Source organism: Saccostrea echinata, unplaced genomic scaffold, assembly GCF_033153115.1.
Source record: "Saccostrea echinata isolate AGI-Se365-2 ecotype Australia unplaced genomic scaffold, CSIRO_AGI_Sech_v1 ptg000005l, whole genome shotgun sequence".
Classification (NCBI taxonomy): domain Eukaryota; kingdom Metazoa; phylum Mollusca; class Bivalvia; order Ostreida; family Ostreidae; genus Saccostrea; species Saccostrea echinata.
In genome coordinates this window covers 13,029,050-13,050,129 of record NW_026889754.1, presented here as the reverse complement: position 1 = coordinate 13,050,129, position 21,080 = coordinate 13,029,050, and the positions used below count along the sequence as shown (strand labels likewise).

Sequence of the window (21,080 nt, the reverse complement as noted above, 5' to 3'; positions counted from 1 at the left end):
TCCACCGGCAAGTGGTGACGTCTCCATATGAGTGAAAAATTCTCGAGAGGGACGTTAAACAACAAACAAACCAAATATAGATATTAAACAGGGTCATTGAGCAGTGAGGGATCTTTATCGTGCAAACGCCTGCCGTGACACGGGACCTCGGTTTTTAAGGTCTCATACGAGGGAACCGTAAATTTCACATCAAAGTGCCAAGCGCATGGCGAAGGACAATTGCTTCCCATTTTTTATCGACTTAGGTCAGTCGCGGCCGAGATTCGAACTCACGACCTCCCGATCACGGAGCGAGCGCTCTACCGACTAAGCTACCGTGAACGGTACCAACAGTTTAAAGTTACGACCAAGTTTTTCGAAAGCAAGTCAAACTCCCAAGTCCAGGTCGAAGGGTTAAAGTTGGTGGTATCCAAAGATAGGTCTTGTCACAAGAATTACACATGTGAAGTATGAAAGCCCTAACACCAATTGTTCAGAAGTTATGGCCAAGGTTAAAGTTCGGTAAAATTTTGCAAAACTGGGTCAAAATCCAAGGTCAAATATGATGGTACCCTAAGAAAGGTCTTTTCACAAGGAATACACATGTGAAATATGAAAGCCATAGCTTCAACCAATCGAAAGTTATGGGCAATGTTAAAGTATTTGCGGACAAACAGACGGACGGACAGGGCAAAAACTATAATACCTCCGAATCTTCGATACGGGGGCAAAAAAAGGGGGGCGAGTAGAGTGTCTAAATAAATTAAGGACATTTTATTTTTAAGCGAGTATGATATTCCAGTCCTAAAAGAGGACCCACAAACAAGAACAACCGAATATGTTACCAAATTATGCCAGCAAACAAAAGGTGACAATTTTACCGATGCAAATTTGTTTTGTTTGTTGTTTAACGCCCATCTTGAGAATTTACCACTCATATGGAGACGCCATCACTTGCCGGTAGTGACCGGGCTGCAAATTTATACCTATGCTCGGCACTCGAGGCCATTTAGCAGTGAAGGATCTTTTTCGTGCTAACACCTACTGCGACATGGGACCTTGGTTTATACGGTCTTATCCGGTCCGATGCAAGTAATCCACAGAACAAGACATTTCAGTACAAGTAAAGATTGATCCGATCTATATGTATAAAATAATAAAATACATCTGACAATTTTTCATCATTTTCTCACCAAAAAAAAAAGTGAAATGAATCATGTCAGTCTATACCAAGTGACTATTAATCCCTAATTTCAAGACTTAAAATCTTAGATACTTTTGAGGCAGTCCCATTAGACATCTATGAACCCATTGAGATCAGTGATATAGAGGATTACAGGGAATCACGAGACTTCATCCCTGATATCTGAATTCGTGCTGGGCAAACCGTACCTCTTTTCTTGACACACCATGTGACACACTACCCTCCTCTCAGGGGATGCCCGAGTCTAGGCCGGGCATAGGTGCAGAGGGACCCCCCCCCCCCCCAAGGCAACCCCTCTCCCATGTGGCCTGACATTGACTGAGCAAAAAGTGTGTGACGGGAGGCAACCACTCACTCCCGCTATAAACATGTGGTGAATAACCCCCTCCCCGGGGTATCCCACCCCCGGAGTGTTAGGGGTGACATTATCTTGGTGACAGCCGTGTCACTTCTAAGGCCGACACGGCTTCCTCTAGTAGCACAATACATACACAATGCACCGCAGGTTCTGGCCCGTGACTGACTCACCGTCTGGATGTCTTACACACGTCTTGTCGCGTGGACATCTTGGCACTGAAAGAGAACCCTGCGACTTTCCCGCCATCTGACGTAATATCGTTAGTAAGTCGTATCATGGGACAGTCGCAAAGGTACTACAAAGGTGAAAGTGGCCATAATATAATTCTTGAATGGGACATTTAGCGTTTCGAACAAGTGCAGTATTGTTTCTTCTGATTCCCATTCTAAAGTTAATGATTTCTTGAGAAAATCTAAACACTTGCATATTTAGATAAGCACAATTTGGTTTTTCTGCCTTATTTTCTCTATAAAATGTAATAAAAGACTACAGATATTGACTGACCACTGCTCTTTGCTAATCGAACATATGGGGCAACCATTTCTTGTACAGCTGTTATATGGAATGTAAGCAGGAGCTGCCAGGCAATATGATGATCTTTGCAGGTTTTAGCAAAATGTTTCGCATTTTCTGAAAAAAAAACCCCATCAATTCGTAAATTGTCTCTCAAAATGGAACCACATTGAGTTCAAGAAAGGCTTTGACTGCATTCATTTAATAATGTCCTGCGCTTATTCCCATATAGAGCTAGTCAAACTTCCTTGGCCATGACGGTGAGGAATATTTGTGGAGATTTTTGTGGTGTTCTCTGTAGGCAGATTGGGTTATAAAGGAAGCTTTGCACAGGTCGCAGATCACGGCGTCCTCTAACAGGCTGTGACATCTACCATCACAACATACAAACATGCACTGTCTTTCCTCTCTGCTGTATCTTTTAATTCCTCCGTGGATACCAATGTGTCGAAGAACCAAAGCTACTGTTTCGTTGCTGTTTGGGTTGATGAAGGTCGGCATCCCGACAGTAACATAAGCTGCGGACGTGTAATTAGCTTGAACATATGAATATCGCTGACTTGATTCGCCTGTGTTTTCCATCGGACCTTCTACATTAATGTGCACAGCTTTTAGATTTGTTTTTGCTTATGACACGACGGCTTTTGTTCTTTTTCCCCGTATTCTAATTGTTAATTTCATTAAGTGAAATGCAAAAGTGAATTGACCTAAAATAATGTATAGTGACCTACTTTTTGAAATTTGCAGGCATTTATTTTCAAATTAATTTTGATACATATCTTGGACTCTTGGACTTATCAAAACCTATTATCATTAAAACTTTTCAGTTGATGCATTATTGTGACTTGATTGATTGATTATTGTTGTTTTACGCCGAGTCAGCAATTTTTCAGCCATATTTTGGCGGTTATTGTGACTTGAAGTGTGTCAACTAAAATGCAGATCACTGTGACCTTCTTTCTGAATTTGTTATCTAATTTTCAAAACACTTAAATGATTAATATTTCTGATACTGAGAAGATTAAAAGAAATCATCAAACCTTGTCAGTTTTTGCATCTTTGGATTTCATGTGATGTTGAGTCAAAAGTAGGTCACGGTGACCTACGTGTACTTTTGAAATTTCTAGGCTTTTTTAGCATAGTAAGAGACTTTCAGTAGAAGTCAAAGGATTGTACAATTTATCGGAAGAACAATTCTAGGTGCTTGAGTGTTTTCTATTATCAGGGAATTCTCCTTATTAAGTCGGTCATAGAATATTAATTTTGTCCATCTTGTAATCTAACAAAAGTGTGTCCTAAATTTCTTGAAACTGAAATAGAACGGCTTAATTAGACCCTTTTTTGCTGAATGTAGGAGCGTTCATACAGGCAAGTTATCTTATTGGGAATAATACTATACTATGGAGCATACTTTTTGCTAAATACACCAAATACACTTAAACAATGTATTCTCTAGTCGCCTGCGTGGCGCAGTGGTTAGAGCGTCTGCTCTAGAGTCGCGAACTAAGGAGTTGATCCTTATGTCGCTGGTTCGAATCCCACTGTGGGACGTGGAGACCGGTCCTTCGGATGAGACAGTATAAACCGAGGTCCCGTGTCGCAGTAGGTGCTGGCACGAAAAAGATCCCTCACTGCTCAATGGCCGTAAGTGCCGAGTAGAGGACAAAATTTGCAGCTCTCCACCGGCAAGTTGTGGCGTCTCCATATGAGTGAAAAATTCTCGAGAGGGACGTTAAACAACATACAAACAAACAAAGTGTACCATATAATATATTGTACATTAGTTATTATCTACCACTATTTATCCATGTGTCGGTTATTGCATCAGAAATTTCTCGCCTTTGAATTCTTTTCTTTAGACCTCAAGACTGATTGATTGTATAACGCCGAGTCGGCAATATTTCGGCCATGTTTCGGCGGATAATTTTGTTTAAATGAGCGGTTTTTAAAAAGGTGTTAGTTTCCCTGGCGTCCCCCAGTGAGCCTACTCTTTTTCGAAATCCAGAGAAACGACCTTTTACGTGCCAAGGGAGTTGAAATCCTTGACACGGGGCACCATTTAATGTCCTGTCCGACGGAATTAAAAATAAAGATATGTAAACTATTTATATTTTTCAAATCACAAATTACTAAGATTGTTTTTAAATTTTACTGTAAAAATCAGTTTCATGTAAATATTCTTAAATTGTATAAACATTAACATTTGTAAAAAGTTCAAACATCGTTCTCACATTACTAAAAAAGTCCACTTCGAATAGGCGTAAAATCAGAACATTCCAAGAGAATATGATTTATAGTTATCGGACAGTCACAGGATATGCATTTTGGCTGAGACTCCCGATTCAATAAGTGTCCATGTTTAATTTTTGAATGATCATTACGTATTCTTGAATTACTTTGTCTTGACGTTTCAGGTGGAAGTCAGATGATCTGTTAACTGTTTTCTATAGCATACAACTTAAGAAAATTGCATGATAATTATCAATATTTATTCTCAAACAAATCTGAAATTAGAAAAATTGCCAATGTATAGCAAGATAATAATTATCACAAATTCATACACTAAAATTACACAGATCAGATAATCATGTCCGAAAATGATACTTTCAACAAAGAAGTTGAATCAATTTTCATCTCAGTAAATTTTTCCAATGACAGGAGATAATGATATGTACAAATCAGTTGCTTCTTGTTGGTTAACTGGCTTGTGCCAACCATGATTTTCCATTTCAAGATGACACAATTCAAACAAATGTTGATCACAAGGCACTTCGTACTTTTTGATGCAATGCTCTTTACATAAATCTATTTTCATTTCCACAACGTCCCACATGAAATCTTCGGTGCCACAACGTTTAGGAAAATTGTACAACACATAAAGTTTCCCGTTTGGCGTTCTTTGGTTTTTCGTGTTCATAATTCTGTTACTACTCCAGGTTTGTGCAACCATGTCTAGTTCATCCTTTGTGCATGTACATATAATATAAACTCAAAAGATCAACATTACAGATTTTGGCGTATATATAAATATTTCAAAGATTATCGATTAAGGTACTGCATATTGTAGCACCGGGGGGGGGGGGGGGGGGGTTATACAACAATCACGTAGTATGGGGGGGGGGGGTCTCCCTCTTGCTTTTTCCCAAACTTTTTACTATTCAAACTGAAAGGGCAGTTGCCCCCTTTTTCTTGTTGCGCTATAGTAAAATTACGGTTTAGGATAATGGGGTAACAAAGGACAAAAATTGTTTTGAAAAAAATACGGATTTCATCGAATAATCCCTCACCACAACTCACTCCCCGTTCCCTCACAAAGTAGGATTTTCGACTTTGGACAATTTTACCTTTTAATTTAATTTTTTTTGGGGGGGCTAAGTTAAAATATTTTTTGTCGGGCTGTCCTTCCTTTCAAAAATGATGCTAATTTTCTGTACAGTGCAAGATTGCTTTTATTATATGGTCGTCATTACCTTGATTATCTGAAGAAAACAAAAGCGTATCAATTCCTGGTCAAGATGATCACCAGAGTAATAGCCATCATCCTTAAATGACTCGAAAACGTTCATCCAAAATAGTGCAAGCTCAATTCTCTGGTTACATCTTCTCGTCCCATACAAGAAGACGCTGTTTGGGTTACATGTGGCATCATCTTCACGATGAAATACTGTAGTTGACGTACAGTTCCATTTTCTGTACCCATATCCGCTCTAACCATATTCGGACAACCTTCTATCTTCGAAACATAAAGTACCCCGCAATGAGTCGTGGGTTGAAGCTGCCTCAAGCCATATCATTTGCCATGAATATCCATCTCTGCAACCATGAATACATATTCCATAAGGCTTCAATTTGTCATAGCCATCTAAATGCCATGGATAATTTGGACCTGGATTCGAATACTCTCTGCGTCCTAAGCGTCATTTAGCGCGACATCTACTGGGTTAATGCATTTGAGAATGATTCGCACAGTTTCTTGATCTGACATAACAGTTTTCCAAACACTTACATACCCATGTAATTGATCTTTGAATTTCCATGCATATAATGTATTTAACATTTAACACATTAGCCTTTTTTTTAATTCATAATTTGTTCGAAAAAATTATTATAAAATTAGTAATTTGGTATAACAAATTATTAATTTGTTTTTACAAATTAATAATCGGTTAAAACAAATTAAAACAAAATACTGCTGCGGCACTTATACGCTTCCTTAAAAAAAAAAAGATGACAATTAAAAAGTGGTTAATAAGGTTATTTCAAAATAACAAAAAAACATGAGTAGTAAATATGTGTTTTTCGCGCTCGGTTTATACGCCCGATTTCGGCTATACGCACGATTTTTGGTACGAACATAGAAGAAAACGATTATACACCCAGTTTTTGGCAAGGATATAGAAGAAAATGATTATACACCCGGTTTCTGGTAAGAATATATAAGAAAACGATTTCACGCCAAATTTTGGAGAGAATATACAGTCATTAAATGTGGATTAATAAACGTTATTGATTTTGGTAAGAACACAGCAGGGAGGTAGGGTATTCATGTTCACGTTACAACAACCTTATAGTTAGAGTCAGTTGGTTAACACCTGTTAAGAAAACAATTCCACCACTGTCAGAATCACTTTATTATACTCTCACTTGAGATGATTTTTATTCGAAAATGACTAGGATTTAATATGCGATCAATTAAGAAGAACAGGTTTCATGTATAAACACGATTCAGCTATTGGTTTATAAGAAATAGTAGCGTCTGAATAAAAATGCATCATTTAATTACTATGCGTCTAATTAGAAATAAATGCATTATTTTAATAAAGAAAATTGATGATCTGATGTTCACAGTCCATATAAATTATCATCCCTCTACAATCTGTGTATTTGTAAAAGAAAGTGAATTTCACATCTGGTAGGTAAAGAGATTTAACGTTTAAGAAGTAAGTAGAAGGTGAGAAGAAGTTATTGTCATCGATTTTTGATAAAGGTCATATAAGAAACAGCAGTGTACGATCATTAGATGTAGGGTAGTCATGTTAATGAGTATGAATGATCCTTATATGACGAATACAGTTAGCTCACATTCGACAGGTAATTACAGGGGCATAGCTTGACGTAAAAGTCTAGTGAGGCAAAAGTATTGCTGCCGGGGGTCTGGGGGCCGCCTTAGGCCCCCAGCAGGTCCAGGGCGGAGCCCTGGTTGGGGGTTCAGTGGGGCGAAGCCCCCCGACGGAAAATGAATTTGGGGGTTTAAGAAGGTAAATATCATACTTGTCCTGGACAGAAATTTTGTAATTTTACCGGTTTCATTATTGAAGACTTCAGCATGCACATGATATTAAATATTTCAAAAGTATTTAATAGACTAGAGTAAATGAAAATGTTTATCAAACTTCAAAAACATTTGAAGATGAATTCATATTTTATTATTATTTTTTTTTTAATTTAAAACTTCAATTGAATTCTGCGTTGTTTGGATTCGGCAAATCTAGTAAGTATATTGCGAACAGAAACTGCCTGGTGTCTGTGAATGAACAGCAAGGCAAGACCGACCAGGCGATCCTCATTCATTGTTGATCTCCCCTAGTGTTTCAGACGTCTCATTGCGGAAAAAGATCTTTCGCAAGGCACAGATCCAACTGGCATGGTGAGCAAAATACGGAAAATGACATGCAAATTTGGGTAAAAGTCCGAGTCAGCTAACATGATTGCATTGCTTAAGGAATTTCTTTCAAAACCATCATTCGGCAAGTTTCCACAGAACACTTTCCAACGTTCGAATTCTTGATTAAACACATCTCTGTCCGGTAAATCATCTTGGAACCTTTCTATAATATCTACCAATTCGTCTTGGGTTAGTATGTCTATCTGGCCTAGAAGAAGCTTGAAGGCTAGGAATGAAGGACGTGTCTCGTCTGAAAATCTGTCGTTGAGTTCCTTCACACAATGATCAAGAAATGGCAGGTAAGTATTTATTCTGTAGTATTCTTCAGCAGTGCCAGCAAGAACAGTATTTGCTCTGTGTTGCATATGACCCGCCGTTCTTGGTTTCTGTAACTCGATACCAATACTGTCAGCAATGGCTGATGCTTTGGACCATATACATCTCTGAAAAACTTCCTCACAACGCTGATCATTAATAACTTGCTTGCAATTCTGTGCGTCAACAAAGGCCTTGTATACACCACATTTTGAACTCTGGAGAGCCAAAGTCAGAGGCTTCATATAACTCAGTATGTGGTGTGCAACAACAATTGCAACAATAAATGAACTCCTCTCCATCATATTTATAAATGCAGTGGCTTTCGTACGAGCATCGGATACAGTGCTTTCATTTCTGACATCTTCGAGCGTCGATAATATGGCTGCATACTTTCCAATGACAACTGAAAGAGTATCAACTCTAGCAGACCATCTAGTTTCGCAAAGCTTAAGCAAGATGTTCACAGAAAACGATTTTTCTATGTTTTTATTACTTTCGGTTTCCTCATTTTCGATATTTCCAATTAAATAATCAACTTGTTTTGCATTTGGCAAATGTCGTTTCATAATCGAAACTCTCTTTGGACTGGCCCCAAGAAACCATGTCAGCTGATTAACATCAACAAAGAGGTTTCTGACCATAGGTATGTTCTTGCATGAAGAAGATATAACTAAATTCAGTGCATGTGCTCGACAGTGGTGGTACTCGGCAAGCGGTTGGACTTCCCGTAGACGAGAACAGACCCCAGATTTTGATCCAGACAGAACGCTTGCCCCATCATAACCCTGCCCTCTAAGGTATTGTGTATCTAAATTACAGTCTTCAAGCTTTTGCAAAATTGCATTACTTAGGGATGCTGCATCGACTGAATCTAGAGGAGCATATCCAATGAAGTCTTCGTTTACTTCATTGTTTTCATCCACATACCTGATGCATATATCCATTTGTTCAATATTGGCTACATCTGCACATTCATCGGCCATAACAGAAAACCATTTGTCAGTCCTGGTACGGGACAATATTGAGTTTAGTACTTCTTCTCCAGCTAACTCAATTATTTCATTTTGAATGTCGGGACTAAGATATTTTGCATTGTAAGCTGCATTTTCAAGGTGAGCTTTAAGAACGGGTTTTTCTTTAGCCAACCAGTGAACAAAGAAATCAAAATTACCATCCTCCCGTTTTGTGATAGTGTCCCAACGATGACCTCTTAACGGAATATTCCGTTGACCGAGAGCAATGATGACTACGTTTATAATGTTTGACAATATTTCTCTGTTTTTGAGAACAGTATCTTCATAACTTTGAGATATACTGCTTTTGATGCTTTTTTCTTCCCCCGAATAAACTTTCATAAGGTTCACTGCCTTAACAAGGGCGTTTTGGTGAGCGCTTGATTCCTCATGAATCTGTAGAGTACCTCTTTTAGAACCCGTAGCATTTTTCCAGTCTCTGAGACCAGACGTTACAAGTTTGTCCGATTGATTTTGCTGACCAAAAGCAATGCATGGGGCACAAAATGCTGCATCTTTCGATAGCGAATATCTTAACCAAATAAATTTATCTTCCCAAGTTAAATTGTATCGTCTGCCATTGGTTACAGGAAATGAATATTTTTCGTGTGGAGAAGGATTCCATTTGCTTGACAGTATCTTTGATTTTTCAGCATCATCTAAAACTTTCTGTATAAAATTTACTGGATCCATGGACTCTGTTTTGGGTTTTTTTCTCTCGTTATATTGCTCGGGCTTTGAAAGTTCTAATGTTGGCGTAATATATTCATCTGTTTCTGAAAAATAGGGAATTACTAGTAATAGAAGAATTTGTGGTTTTTTTTTTTATGGGAAGCAGGTTTGTAGTGCCTTAGTTAATTCTGAAACTATGTTTATAAGGATAAAAAAAATTATTCACTAATTTTTAGGTTTTGTAAAATAGGCCTACCTGACGCCGATTCTAGACTGTCATCTTTCCTTTTCCTCAGAAAGGATGTCAACTTTGTTTGCCCCTTTTTCTTTTGGTTTTTGTTTTGGTCCATTTTTTTTTAAATTTCCCACCAAAACTACTTTGAGGATTTAGTGGAACTAGAGCCCGATCTCATGAATTTTGATTCCGAACATATTGATATGAAAGCAAAACAATTTAAAGCAAAACAGTTTATAGATTTGTTCGAATGTTTAATAATATGCATTAGTTAAAAAAAGAATTAAATATTTTCTACAATGTATTATTAATTATGGGAATTGAATGGTGCTGAAAAATCTAGTGAGGCAGTTGCCTCATTGCCTCAATGGAAGCTACGCCCCTGAATTAAATAGGTTTAACAAATCTAGATAAAATGACGATCCACTTATTGTCACGGTAAATGTTCCAACGATATATTAAGCAACTTTAAGATACAAAAGACTCCTAGTAATTATAGAAAATCTTCCTTTAGGTGATTGTGGAAATACGAAAAAATTATTCAATAAATGAGATGGTTGAGTACAATGAACATCATTGTAAGACATGTATTTTGTATAGAAAGAGATTGACTCCCCATAGGTGAAGGGAGGTAATCAAATGTTGTCATCAACTTAAGCAACGGAAAGGGTGCAAATGGTTATTGTTATCTATCCGAGAACGCGTCACGTCAACTTATGAGATACAAAAGACTTTTTTCTATCAATTTAGAATCTCTTCCTTTAAGAGTTCGTGGGAATACAGAAAAGTATAACTGAGGGTCTGAATAAAAGAACCAGAGGAAAAATAATAATTCAGCACTTATGTTACTGACCATGTATCGTATGTTTACTGAAGTTCTCCCCTTACGAGATCTATCTAGTTTCTCACTAGAGTTAAATTTGTACAACAGAGAGCAACAAATTTACGAATATATATATTATTACATGAAGAAATCTTCACAAAATGTACGACCAAAGCTGCTATCGAGAATCGCTCGTAATTTAAGGATAACACAAGAGGCCATCAATTGCAGAGTCTGGACAGACCGAGGACAAACAGTTAAAGACCTGGATGTGCCATGGCACGAGATTCCTACATGTCATATGGGATGTAATATTATTGACTGCTTCCGAGAAATATTCTCAGAATATTTCAATGAGGAACGATTTTTCACCCCCAAACATTTCTTTAGAAGAGTGGACATAGCCGTGAGAAAAATGCGCCGACGTCACCACCGGGAATTAAGCTGGAGTGTGATTGGATATAGATGACATCATTTTGACTAATGACATCACAGACAGGATTATTTTTAAAACCTTAACTCTATTCGAATAATTAGACTACTCTTATCATGTTCCTGAGCGAGCGAATCACTCTAACCACTGGTATCTACCAGAAAGAGAAGAAAATAAGACTGAACAATGTGGACCATCAGGAAAAAAAAATATCCTTTTCCGGCGCCGAGTGGTTGCTGCTAATAAACATTATCAGTGAAATTCACGTTCATGTGAAAAAACTGAGAGAGAACTCCACAACACCGCCTAAAACCTGGGACTTACAGAGAAACGAGGAGGGAAACAAGCGAGTAACGGCGAAGAGATTCCCCGAGAGCAATGTAATCATAGTGGATTTTAAAGTCTTCAATTTCCATGTCGACCCTGCCCTTCCTACCACATTTGGTATTGCCTTGAACGAAAATGAATGGGAAAAATTCCAAGAGACATATCAGGACATCGAGCAGATGGATCAGTGCATGAAATCCATCATCGTGAAAATCTTGCGGAAGATGATTACATGTAAATCTAAAGAAACGTTGCCATGGATGCCTGACGGATCATCCCAGCCAGAAACAACACATGGAAATGGATTGCTTATCTTCGTGGGAGGAAAAGAGGGATATATACCTCCAGGACTGCCTGAAAAATATTCCGTCAGACATTATATTGCGGGAATTTAACGAAATTAACGGTGACGACTCGAACGGGGAGAAATACCTCCGGGACGCTAAAGAGGATACATGTTTTCAGACATAACTTTCTAAATTGTCAGAATGACTTTTTTGTTGAAAAAAGAGACTTTTAGGGGAGGGGACAATTCTGGTTCTCTGGCGGCCCTTGGTGAGCCGACTCTTTTTCGAAAACTTCTTTACAGGGCAGATATCACTACAAGGAACCTCGTAAACCGCTTTCCAGCAGGGGCTTCGTCTGATCCAATACCTCCCTGAAATTTTTTGTTGGTTGTGTTTCATGGCGAAGTGTTGTGTACTCTAAATTGTGCTGATCCTAATGAAACTGAAATGAATCAATCTGTAATTGATGGTGAAACTCGAAGCCCGGTATTAGTAAATGAATTGACAAATTGCACCAGATGCATTGGCGAAGAACAGTTGGGAAATGTTGAGCAGAAAGACAATAAGTAGATATACTTTCAAAGTCTTCAGGATGAATAACTGATATTGTGGTTCGATGCTCTCGATACACCAGTTTTTGTTATTGATTTGAGCATTCCTTCATTGGTAGGCCTGAGTATCGCCAGCTATCTCACGATACGATACCTATCACGATACACTAATGCAATACAGCATGTATCACGATACAGCTGCTTTCAAATAAAATGAGCCTTACATACATGTATTACAGATAATGGTGTTGTAAATCTCAACAACTGTTCACACACTTTTATTAAGACAAAAATAAACTGTAAATATTACTGTCATTGTAATGACTAGAACAGGTTACAAAAATATTCAATGAGGTATCATTTAACTCATTTCAAGAAATAAATCTTAATGACTTCCCTTTTCTGCGTTTGCCTTTGAAAAGGCCCATATTGAAACCTGAAATAAGATGAAATCTAATCTTTAGCAGAATAAGAAATCGCTGTATTTTAACTGATTCAGTCCAATCATGGCAATAGCTAAATGGCAATGAAAAAATAGCCTCGATGACCGACAATAAGCTGAAACAAGAGATATTTTAGATACAATTACTACCCACCCACCCCCTTTTCCCTGGTGACAATCAATGTATCCAATTTAAATTCAGAATGATAGTAAAATCATCACACCTGAAACATGGCTTTATTCAAATTCGTGTTTGGCATATTTCAACATAAAGGTAAATTATCTAGCATTCTATTTTGCTTCTCTAACTCATGTCCCCCCGTGGGGACCCGGGGTGATAAGAATAGGTCCCTGGCACCCCCTTGCATGTCATATGAGGCGAATAAATGGGGCAACCTGTTGGCCGTGGGTTGCGACCCGTGTTGGTGGAGAAGGGGATCCTGGTGGCTGAGGTCTGCAGATGCTGGGTGTAATGCACCTGATAGACCAACACTCCACTTTGGCCCCATATTCATCTAGACGGGAGGTCAAGTTTGGCCCGACTTGATCAATCGGCTAGTCACGCCGAGCTGATTTTATCTAACATGCCTTAGTATTGATGCATTTGCAATACCTTTATAATAACTTGTCTTGCTTTTGCAAGTTTCCAATACGCTGACGTTTCCATGTTGATATACATATTAAGCGGTGGCTTAGGGTCAATCGGATATATTCTGTTCGAGTATAGTTTCTTTGTATCCTCTTGGTGTCATTCTTACTGGATATCCGTTTGATTTGACATCGCCCTTGTTGGCGCTCCGAGGCGGGCGGGGAGCAAGGATTCTGAAAATACTTTATCTAACCATGGCTTCCTCCAAAAAACGTTGCTACCCATCAGGTCTAGAAATCTCATTTAATGAGAAACAAATCAATTTGGTTGTGGAACACTGGCCTTGCTTCATCACACTTGAAGCACAACTATCTGATCAATTTTCAAAGCCTTTAACAAAAGTATCACCTTTCGTCATACAAAAAGGGATACAAGGTATTATTGGTACACCGAAATCAGTGAAAAAATTGAAATCTGGTGCTCTTCTCATTGAAGTCACCAAAAAACAACATTCGACATCTTTGTTAGCATTGAAAAAACTAGCTGATATTCCTGTTCTTGGAAAAGTCCATAGTGGACTTAACCAAAGCAAGGGTATTTTGTTTGACAGGGATCATGACCTGGATGGAATTCCAGAACAAGAAATACAATCTGAATTGGAATCCCAGGGAGTGGTCTCTGTGAAACGATTTACAAAAAAACATAACGAAAATGTTGAGCCAACGAATACTTACTTACTTACATTTGGCATGCCAACACTACCAACAAACATCAAAGTTGGGTTGTACCAGATGAAAATTGAAATGTTTGTCCCAAATCCGCTGCGTTGTTTCAAGTGCCAGCGATTTGGGCATGGACAAAATAATTGTAAAGGCTCTGATACGTGTTTCAGGTGTGGTGAAGAGGGGCATGACGGAAAGAGTTGCCAGAAGGACCCAAGATGTAAAAACTGCAAAGGAAACCATATGGCGTCTTCTAAACAGAACCCTCACTCTATACGAACCCCCCTCAAAAAATCATGACCCACAGAACGAATGAACAGACCGGAGAGGTGAGGTGGGGTTACATGTATGCACGATTTCCAATAACGTATTTTGAATGCAGACTTTGCTGCGAGGAGAAAAGGGTAAGCTATGTGTGCTACACATGCAAGAAAATAACTTGTTGCATGGCGTGTTTCCAGCGTTTGAAGAAGTCCCGTGGCTGTCCTCTCTGCAGGAGCCGAACAATACCTGGTAAATTATTATGATTGTTAATTGGTGTACAGTAGCGTGGTATAGATTTTCCCTTTTAAAATTTTATCATTTTTTTTTCTCTCATTCAGACCCTGCTTCAATTTAAATTTCATTAAAACAACGAGGGGGGGGGGGTCATTCTACCTTTTACTTATTTTAAGAGTAAACTTATTACGCTATATTGATATATATATTGATATATATATATATATATATATATATATATATATGTAATACTTTTTTTTACTTCTCCTTGACCATTGGAGGTGTCTAATATGTTTATTTTAACTCGCGTTTGATCATACATAATGGGAGGGGGGTACAAAAAAACAACAACCTACAATTCATTAATCTCTTCTTTAACTGTGTTTATTTCTCGATGTTTGTATATTCAAGGGAAAAAAAGTCATTCACATTAAAGAATTAAGTTTTAGAATACAATCGAGGTTTAAGGGTAACTAAATTTGAAAATCCAACAGTAAAATCATCTTTTTAAAAAAAAAAACAAAAACAAAAAAAAACCTAATTAATAATACTACTTTTCTTCAGTAAAATCACTGACAATTTATAAAAAGTCACGATTTACTATTTTTTGAATAAATAAAACGTAATACTTTCACGAGAATAAAGTCGTAATGTTCAGCAAACTCGATTCAAGACTGTACTAGCTAGAAATCGTGTATAATCATTCCTACTACAGACGTATATACACATTGCGTAATATCCCCATCATGCAGCTGGTTCGCTACGCGAGGGGACAGTCTTCGAGTAACATCAAAGGCGGCGCTAGCGCCTGGGTGACTCGACTTTCACAAGAGGGCAAAGGAATGGAATTCCTCAAATTACTGACTTTGAGCTTCTACGGAATCGAATAATTGAAGTGGCATATAACTAAGATTTATTGTTTTTAATAGTTATGACATTTATTAATCGTTTATTAATCAATTTCTTTGTGAATAATTATTTTTCTTAACCTTGAGGCAACTTTACCAATATGGACACTTCCACTGGTCAAGGACCAGTTCCATTTTATTAAACAGGGATGTTGAACGTCTTTTATTAGTTTTAAAGAACTATGTATGTACCTTATATCCAATTTTTTTCCCTATTATTCTAAAAACAATAATACCCTGTACTTATCAACTGTAAGAATTTACTTTTTGGGGGGAAAAATTCATGACAACGCAATTTAAAAAACCATTCCACCCCTAATTGGAATGTGTCATTATTTTTTATATAAGAGATGAAGGAAAAAATTCGGCCATCTTAATTCCAAATTCGAAGAGACAATGTTCATGCTAATCTTAGTAATTCTGGTGGTTCACGTTGATGCGCGGTGCGGGGTATCAGAGGGAGTGGTGCAGTGTCGGGACTGGAGGGAGTTTGAGCGTGGTAACTACCCGATGGCAAACTTCATCATCCTGGAGAGGGCGATGGGGAAGATTAACGTCGAGGAATACCCAGCATTGACCAGGCTAATTATCCGCGACCCGCAAACTAATTGCGATGCCATCACCGCTAACGCCTGGACGACGGTGCGGATAGGTTCCCTCACGTGTCAGGTAATTATATTTTTTTATTTATTTAATTTTGTTATCTATGTCATGAAAAAATTAACAATAATTTTAAATTTCAAAGGAAAACTTGTCAGGGAAATAAATCGTCAAGAATTTTTAATTGAATCGATGTTATTTAAAAAAAAATTAAAAAGTAAATAAAATTGAAATTTATGTTTTTCTTTTTTTTTTCAGAACGGCCAGCACAGCAGTGGGGTCACAAACAGTGTTGCAACGACCACCATCAGAACCGTCGAATTGACAGCTATTACATTCAGTAAGTTTTGAATTAAAAAATAAATAATTTTAAATAAATAAAATAAAGCATTATTTAAATTACTATTATGTAGAAGTTGTTTCTAAAGCCACCCTTTGTTTATTTAGACAAACCTTGGATATATGTTATCCTTGGAGGGACGGGTGTAGTGGTATTGATTTTCTCAGTGATGATCATTTGTGCGATTAAGAGTAGATGTCTGAGGAGACGGGTGGAGCTCGAGATCTAGTCCCAGTCGCTAACCGAGTTTGACGCGGTTGTCATGAGGGATTTTAAGAATGATTAACTTTTTTTAGTGATCATTCTGGCGGTATGTGTGAGGAGAAGAGGCCAAGATGTACATATTCGAGCCCCAACACCTCCACCAGTCATGCCAGCGCCTCAACCAGCACCACTCCGCCGTTCGACAAGACAGAGGCGCTCACCCACCAGACTGACATATTGATATCCTTTTGTAATGATAATTTTTATAAACATGTTGACTTTTCTGAAATTCTTTATGTATTTAATAAACGAAATATAAATATTTGAATTATTTGTAATCTTTGTATTATTCTGCCAGTGGTTCTTTTGTAAATTTTGAGTACATTGCTACAGTCTGTTTCAACCGTTAACAGAATTGAAAAAGACAGGTTGAAATTTTAAACATTTTTAATTTTTGCAAAAATTGCAAACATTCAACTTCCGGAGGATTCCCCTCCCTTCCAGCTCCTGTCGCAGTGCTTCCAAACTTTCTTCAAGCCTCAGCACACGTTGCTGAATACTTTCTTCTGCGATTGTCTGGAAAAGATAAATTATATTGTAATGAAAAGGACAGGAAAACTTAAGGATGTATAAAACAAATCTGTGTTCAGTAAGTTTATTTCCTACGAAAAGAGAAGGAAGGAAAAAACTGAGGCCTGTATTTTCTAAAGAAAAAATTTACGACTACGAGCCAAAAAAAAAATCCTTGCTGATTGGAAAATGTGCAAAATTGATAATTTTGTTTAAAATTATACTTGCTAAAAGTATCTTTCTACACAATTAAAAAGATTTTTTTAATATAGAAAAAGAAAGGTATTAGCAGAATTAAATTTGGTCGTAGTCGTAATTTTTTTTCTTTATAAAACAGGTCCTCTAGATAATCGTGGTTAGATCATCCTTAAAAAAATGTTTGCTTGTGCTTTCCCGACTCAAATTTTTAAAAATATTTGTTGACAAGATAAAAGGAATAAAGAAAAATATATTTCGCTTTCTGGGATGTAGAGGAATTGAGTCGGTCGGGAGAGCACAGCCAAACAATTTTAAAGATGACCTTACATGAAATACATTAACCAGTGGCGGATCCAGGAATTTCGTAACGAGAGGGTGCAGTAAAAGGTAGGAGGAGGGGGGCAGTAATGAAGCCCCCCCCCCAGTAGGTCTTTTAAGGCCATGGTTCTGATGGGGGTTCGGGGTGAATCCCTCGGAAGCTTACACATTTTTTACATATAAGAAATGTTATTCCTTGATTTATTTAGGATAATGAACATATATAAGTTTTATATACACAAAAAATTCAAACAGGGAGGGGGGGGGGGCGCACGTGCGGTGCGCCGTCCCTGGATCCGTCATTGTTTACTTTCGGATAACACATGACGAATTCAGTCATAACCCGGAAAAAGATTATCTATGTAAAATAATGTAATGCATGTGTATGACTAATGATGTACTATATAAGACTGAGGAAAATGTACTCATTGTTTAATTAGGTGTTCAATGTCATTAGAATGAACGACTGTGAATTATGCAGACATTTTGTGCTTTATGTAACAAGTCCTTTATTACTGTTTCTAATTACAATCGACATTATAAAAAATGTACACGAAAAGACAAATAGTTTTCGTTGCGATATTTGTGAAAAGGTACTAAATCGTAAAGACAATTATGATCGATATGTTAGAGTGTGCAAAGCAGAATTTAAATGCTTTTACTGTGACTATACTTTTAAGTTTTCATCACATCGCACATTACATGTCCGCAAGGAGCATAAGGATAAATTATTTAAGTGTGATAACTGCAGCGCTGAATACTTGGACGAGAGAAAATATCAAAGACACCAGCAGACATGCAAGGTATAGTACCACATTTTGAAAATCGTTGTTAATGAAAATATAAGATATATGTACCGTATCTGCAGGAATTTGGGGGGACGCTGCAGGTGTTTGGAGGGTCACGCATGCGCCATCCCCAGCCTCCGAGGAAAAGTCAATTCTTCTCCTCACCTATAAAAAAAAAATCCATATTCACATTTTTTTATTAAGATAATTTTCATGAAAGTTTGTCATTCATTCACATTTGTTGGTTAATCGATAGTTTATATATTGCATTTCTTGATTGATCGTAGAATATTTACAATTTAAAAAATAGAAATTAGAAAAATTCAAATTGATAAAAACAAACCTGGCGAAATCTAGGCCCTCTAGGGGTTGAATCGATCACAATGACCCGGGAACTTAACCACACATCATTGGTCTGAAAATGAAACAAATAAATAATGAAAGATATATACTTTTATAAAGTTTGCGGATATTACATTACATGTACATGTATCACTCATTCGCTTAACATTGAATTTTTTTTTTAAATATATTTTAACTGGTCTTTTTTTAATTAAAGCAGAACAACGATGCTTCAATCACTTCGACATCCGCACAAGACAACAGCTTTGAGTTTTTTTTTTGTTTTTTTTTTTTTCATAATTATAAATTTTATATCTATTATATCTATACAAGTCTGCAGTGAGGCAACAATCTCTTAAAATTTGTATTCATGATTCATTCATCACATGAATCTTGATTTTTTTTTTTTAAATTGAGAACAATGAACAAAGATCATCAAATTCATCAACACAAAAAAAAAAACGCACCGAAGGTAAAATAAAAAAAAATCTAACACACATTTTACGAAATTGATGGTTAATCGTATACTATTATTTTTCTACAATGAAGTTTATTTTTTTTTTTAAATTCTCGTTTAGGATGCTTCTTTTGGCTATACGTGTCGGACATGTCATCAAAGATTTGATTGTCGACGAACATTGTACGTTCATCAGATGAATGATCATGTTCAAATAGGAGCAGGTCTGTTACAACCCAGACCCTGGGGGAATGGGTCTCCGCCATGGGGGGAAGGCGACAGAATTGATGAACAATTAAAGGAAGTATATGAGACGAATGCTCCTTTAATCCTGAGAAGACACCAGGAAGGAAATGTTTATAGTGTATACAACTTTCCTACTGATAATCATTTCACCGTTTCCGAAATTATGCAAGCAGGAAACGAAATTTATGACCGTCAACAAAAAGCCTTCCGTTTAAATCTAGAATTTGGTTTTATATTGAAAAACACCGAAACAGGTGAATATCGGTATTTTAAACCTTATCACAATCAAGAGGTATTTCAACGCCCCATTTACGTATCGAGAAGAATTCATTTAAAACGTTTACAGCATCGCATGCAGCAATTAAACATCACTGATTATATTTTGCGTCAGCGTCCCGATACAAAGTGGAAACCATTTCTGATCACAAATGTCCGCATCGTCACATATCATTTGAATTTTGTTTTGGGAAATGGTAGAGTTACTGTGCCTGAACACATCAGTCAATCAAAATCACTCATTTCAATGACAACGAATAAGAAAGGTTATGTATATAAAGACAACCTTTGTGCTTTCCGCTGTTTAGCATATCACCTGAATAAAGATTGGTCTTTGTTGGAGAGACAAACCCAAGAGCTATTTCAAAAATGGGTCTCCTTTAACAAAAGACAAAGCAAAGACATAAACTCAAATTCAAAAACGTTTCCTGGTATTACTTTAGATCAACTAGTCTATTTCGAAAAATGTTTCGAAATCAATGTCAACGTATTTTCTTTGCTAGATGATGGTTCTGCACATGTAATTTACAAATCAAAATGTAAATATTCAAATGATATTTACTTAAATCTCTTCGAACATCATTTGTCATACATTACAAAATTCGACACTTACGCCAAAAAATTTCAGTGCAAAACTTGTCATCGTCATTTCGGGTATTTGAAAAACTTGAAAAAACATCAGCGAGTGTGCAAGAATAAAACAAAGAGACAATTTCCAGGGGTTTTTATTCTACCCCAAACACAATTTTTGATAAATTAGAACAATACGGTATCACTGTTAATTCCAGTGATCGTTTGTATGAATGGTTTTTAGTTTACGACTGTGAATCTATGCTTGTACCAACTGATGATGGTCAAAACAGTGCAAGTCTTCAATATACGGAACAACACGTCCCAGTATCCGTAAGCATCTGTTCAAATGTAGAAGACCACACCGAACCCCTATGCATTGTTGAATCAAACATTGATTCTCTTGTCGAAAAAATGCTAGAGTACATGTCAACAATCGCTCAGAGAGCAACCGAGTTAACTAAACAAAAGTTTTCTGATGTGTTTAGCGCCCTCGAGGACTCGGTGTTTGACGAGAGAATTTGTGATGACGCACTCGAGTGCATCGGAGACGATGAGGAAATTCATAAAATGATAAATGAAGAAAAAAAGCTTTCCAAAAAATTAAAAGAAGAATTTGAAAGTTATTGCGAAC

The 21,080-nt window shown here is 37.1% G+C and overlaps 3 protein-coding genes across 3 annotated transcripts; 2 read left to right on the top strand and 1 right to left on the bottom strand.

The window, feature by feature from the left end:
• Positions 1-7,637: 7,637 nt before the first annotated feature.
• LOC133179668 (52 kDa repressor of the inhibitor of the protein kinase-like) lies at positions 7,638-10,072 on the bottom strand. Its single transcript, XM_061314368.1, has 2 exons — positions 9,979-10,072; positions 7,638-9,826 (listed from the first exon to the last, which is right to left on the bottom strand). Exons 1-2 carry the CDS (start codon positions 10,070-10,072, stop codon positions 7,638-7,640), a joined length of 2,283 nt encoding a protein of 760 aa, XP_061170352.1.
• Positions 10,073-13,663: 3,591 nt separating this feature from the next.
• Positions 13,664-14,431, top strand: LOC133179667 (uncharacterized). Its single transcript, XM_061314367.1, has one exon. It carries the CDS (start codon positions 13,664-13,666, stop codon positions 14,429-14,431), a length of 768 nt encoding a protein of 255 aa, XP_061170351.1.
• A 1,502-nt stretch (positions 14,432-15,933) lies between these two features.
• On the top strand, positions 15,934-16,706 carry LOC133180070 (uncharacterized). The gene is made up of 3 exons (XM_061314663.1): positions 15,934-16,206; positions 16,396-16,477; positions 16,585-16,706. The coding sequence occupies exons 1-3, from the start codon at positions 15,934-15,936 to the stop codon at positions 16,704-16,706; spliced, it is 477 nt and encodes a 158-aa protein (XP_061170647.1).
• Positions 16,707-21,080: the final 4,374 nt, after the last annotated feature.

Bases quoted from the DNA above. Each gene is read 5' to 3' on its own strand.
- LOC133180070 (XM_061314663.1), top strand. From the start codon at position 15,934: ATGTTCATGCTAATCTTAGTAATTCTGGTGGTTCACGTTGATGCGCGG. The intron at 16,207-16,395 runs GTAATTATATTT...TTTTTTTTTCAG, and splicing joins TAGGTTCCCTCACGTGTCAG to AACGGCCAGCACAGCAGTGG. The intron at 16,478-16,584 runs GTAAGTTTTGAA...TTGTTTATTTAG, and splicing joins ATTGACAGCTATTACATTCA to ACAAACCTTGGATATATGTT.
- LOC133179668 (XM_061314368.1), bottom strand. From the start codon at position 10,072: ATGGACCAAAACAAAAACCAAAAGAAAAAGGGGCAAACAAAGTTGACA. The intron at 9,827-9,978 runs GTAGGCCTATTT...CCTATTTTTCAG, and splicing joins CAGTCTAGAATCGGCGTCAG to AAACAGATGAATATATTACG.
- LOC133179667 (XM_061314367.1), top strand. From the start codon at position 13,664: ATGGCTTCCTCCAAAAAACGTTGCTACCCATCAGGTCTAGAAATCTCA.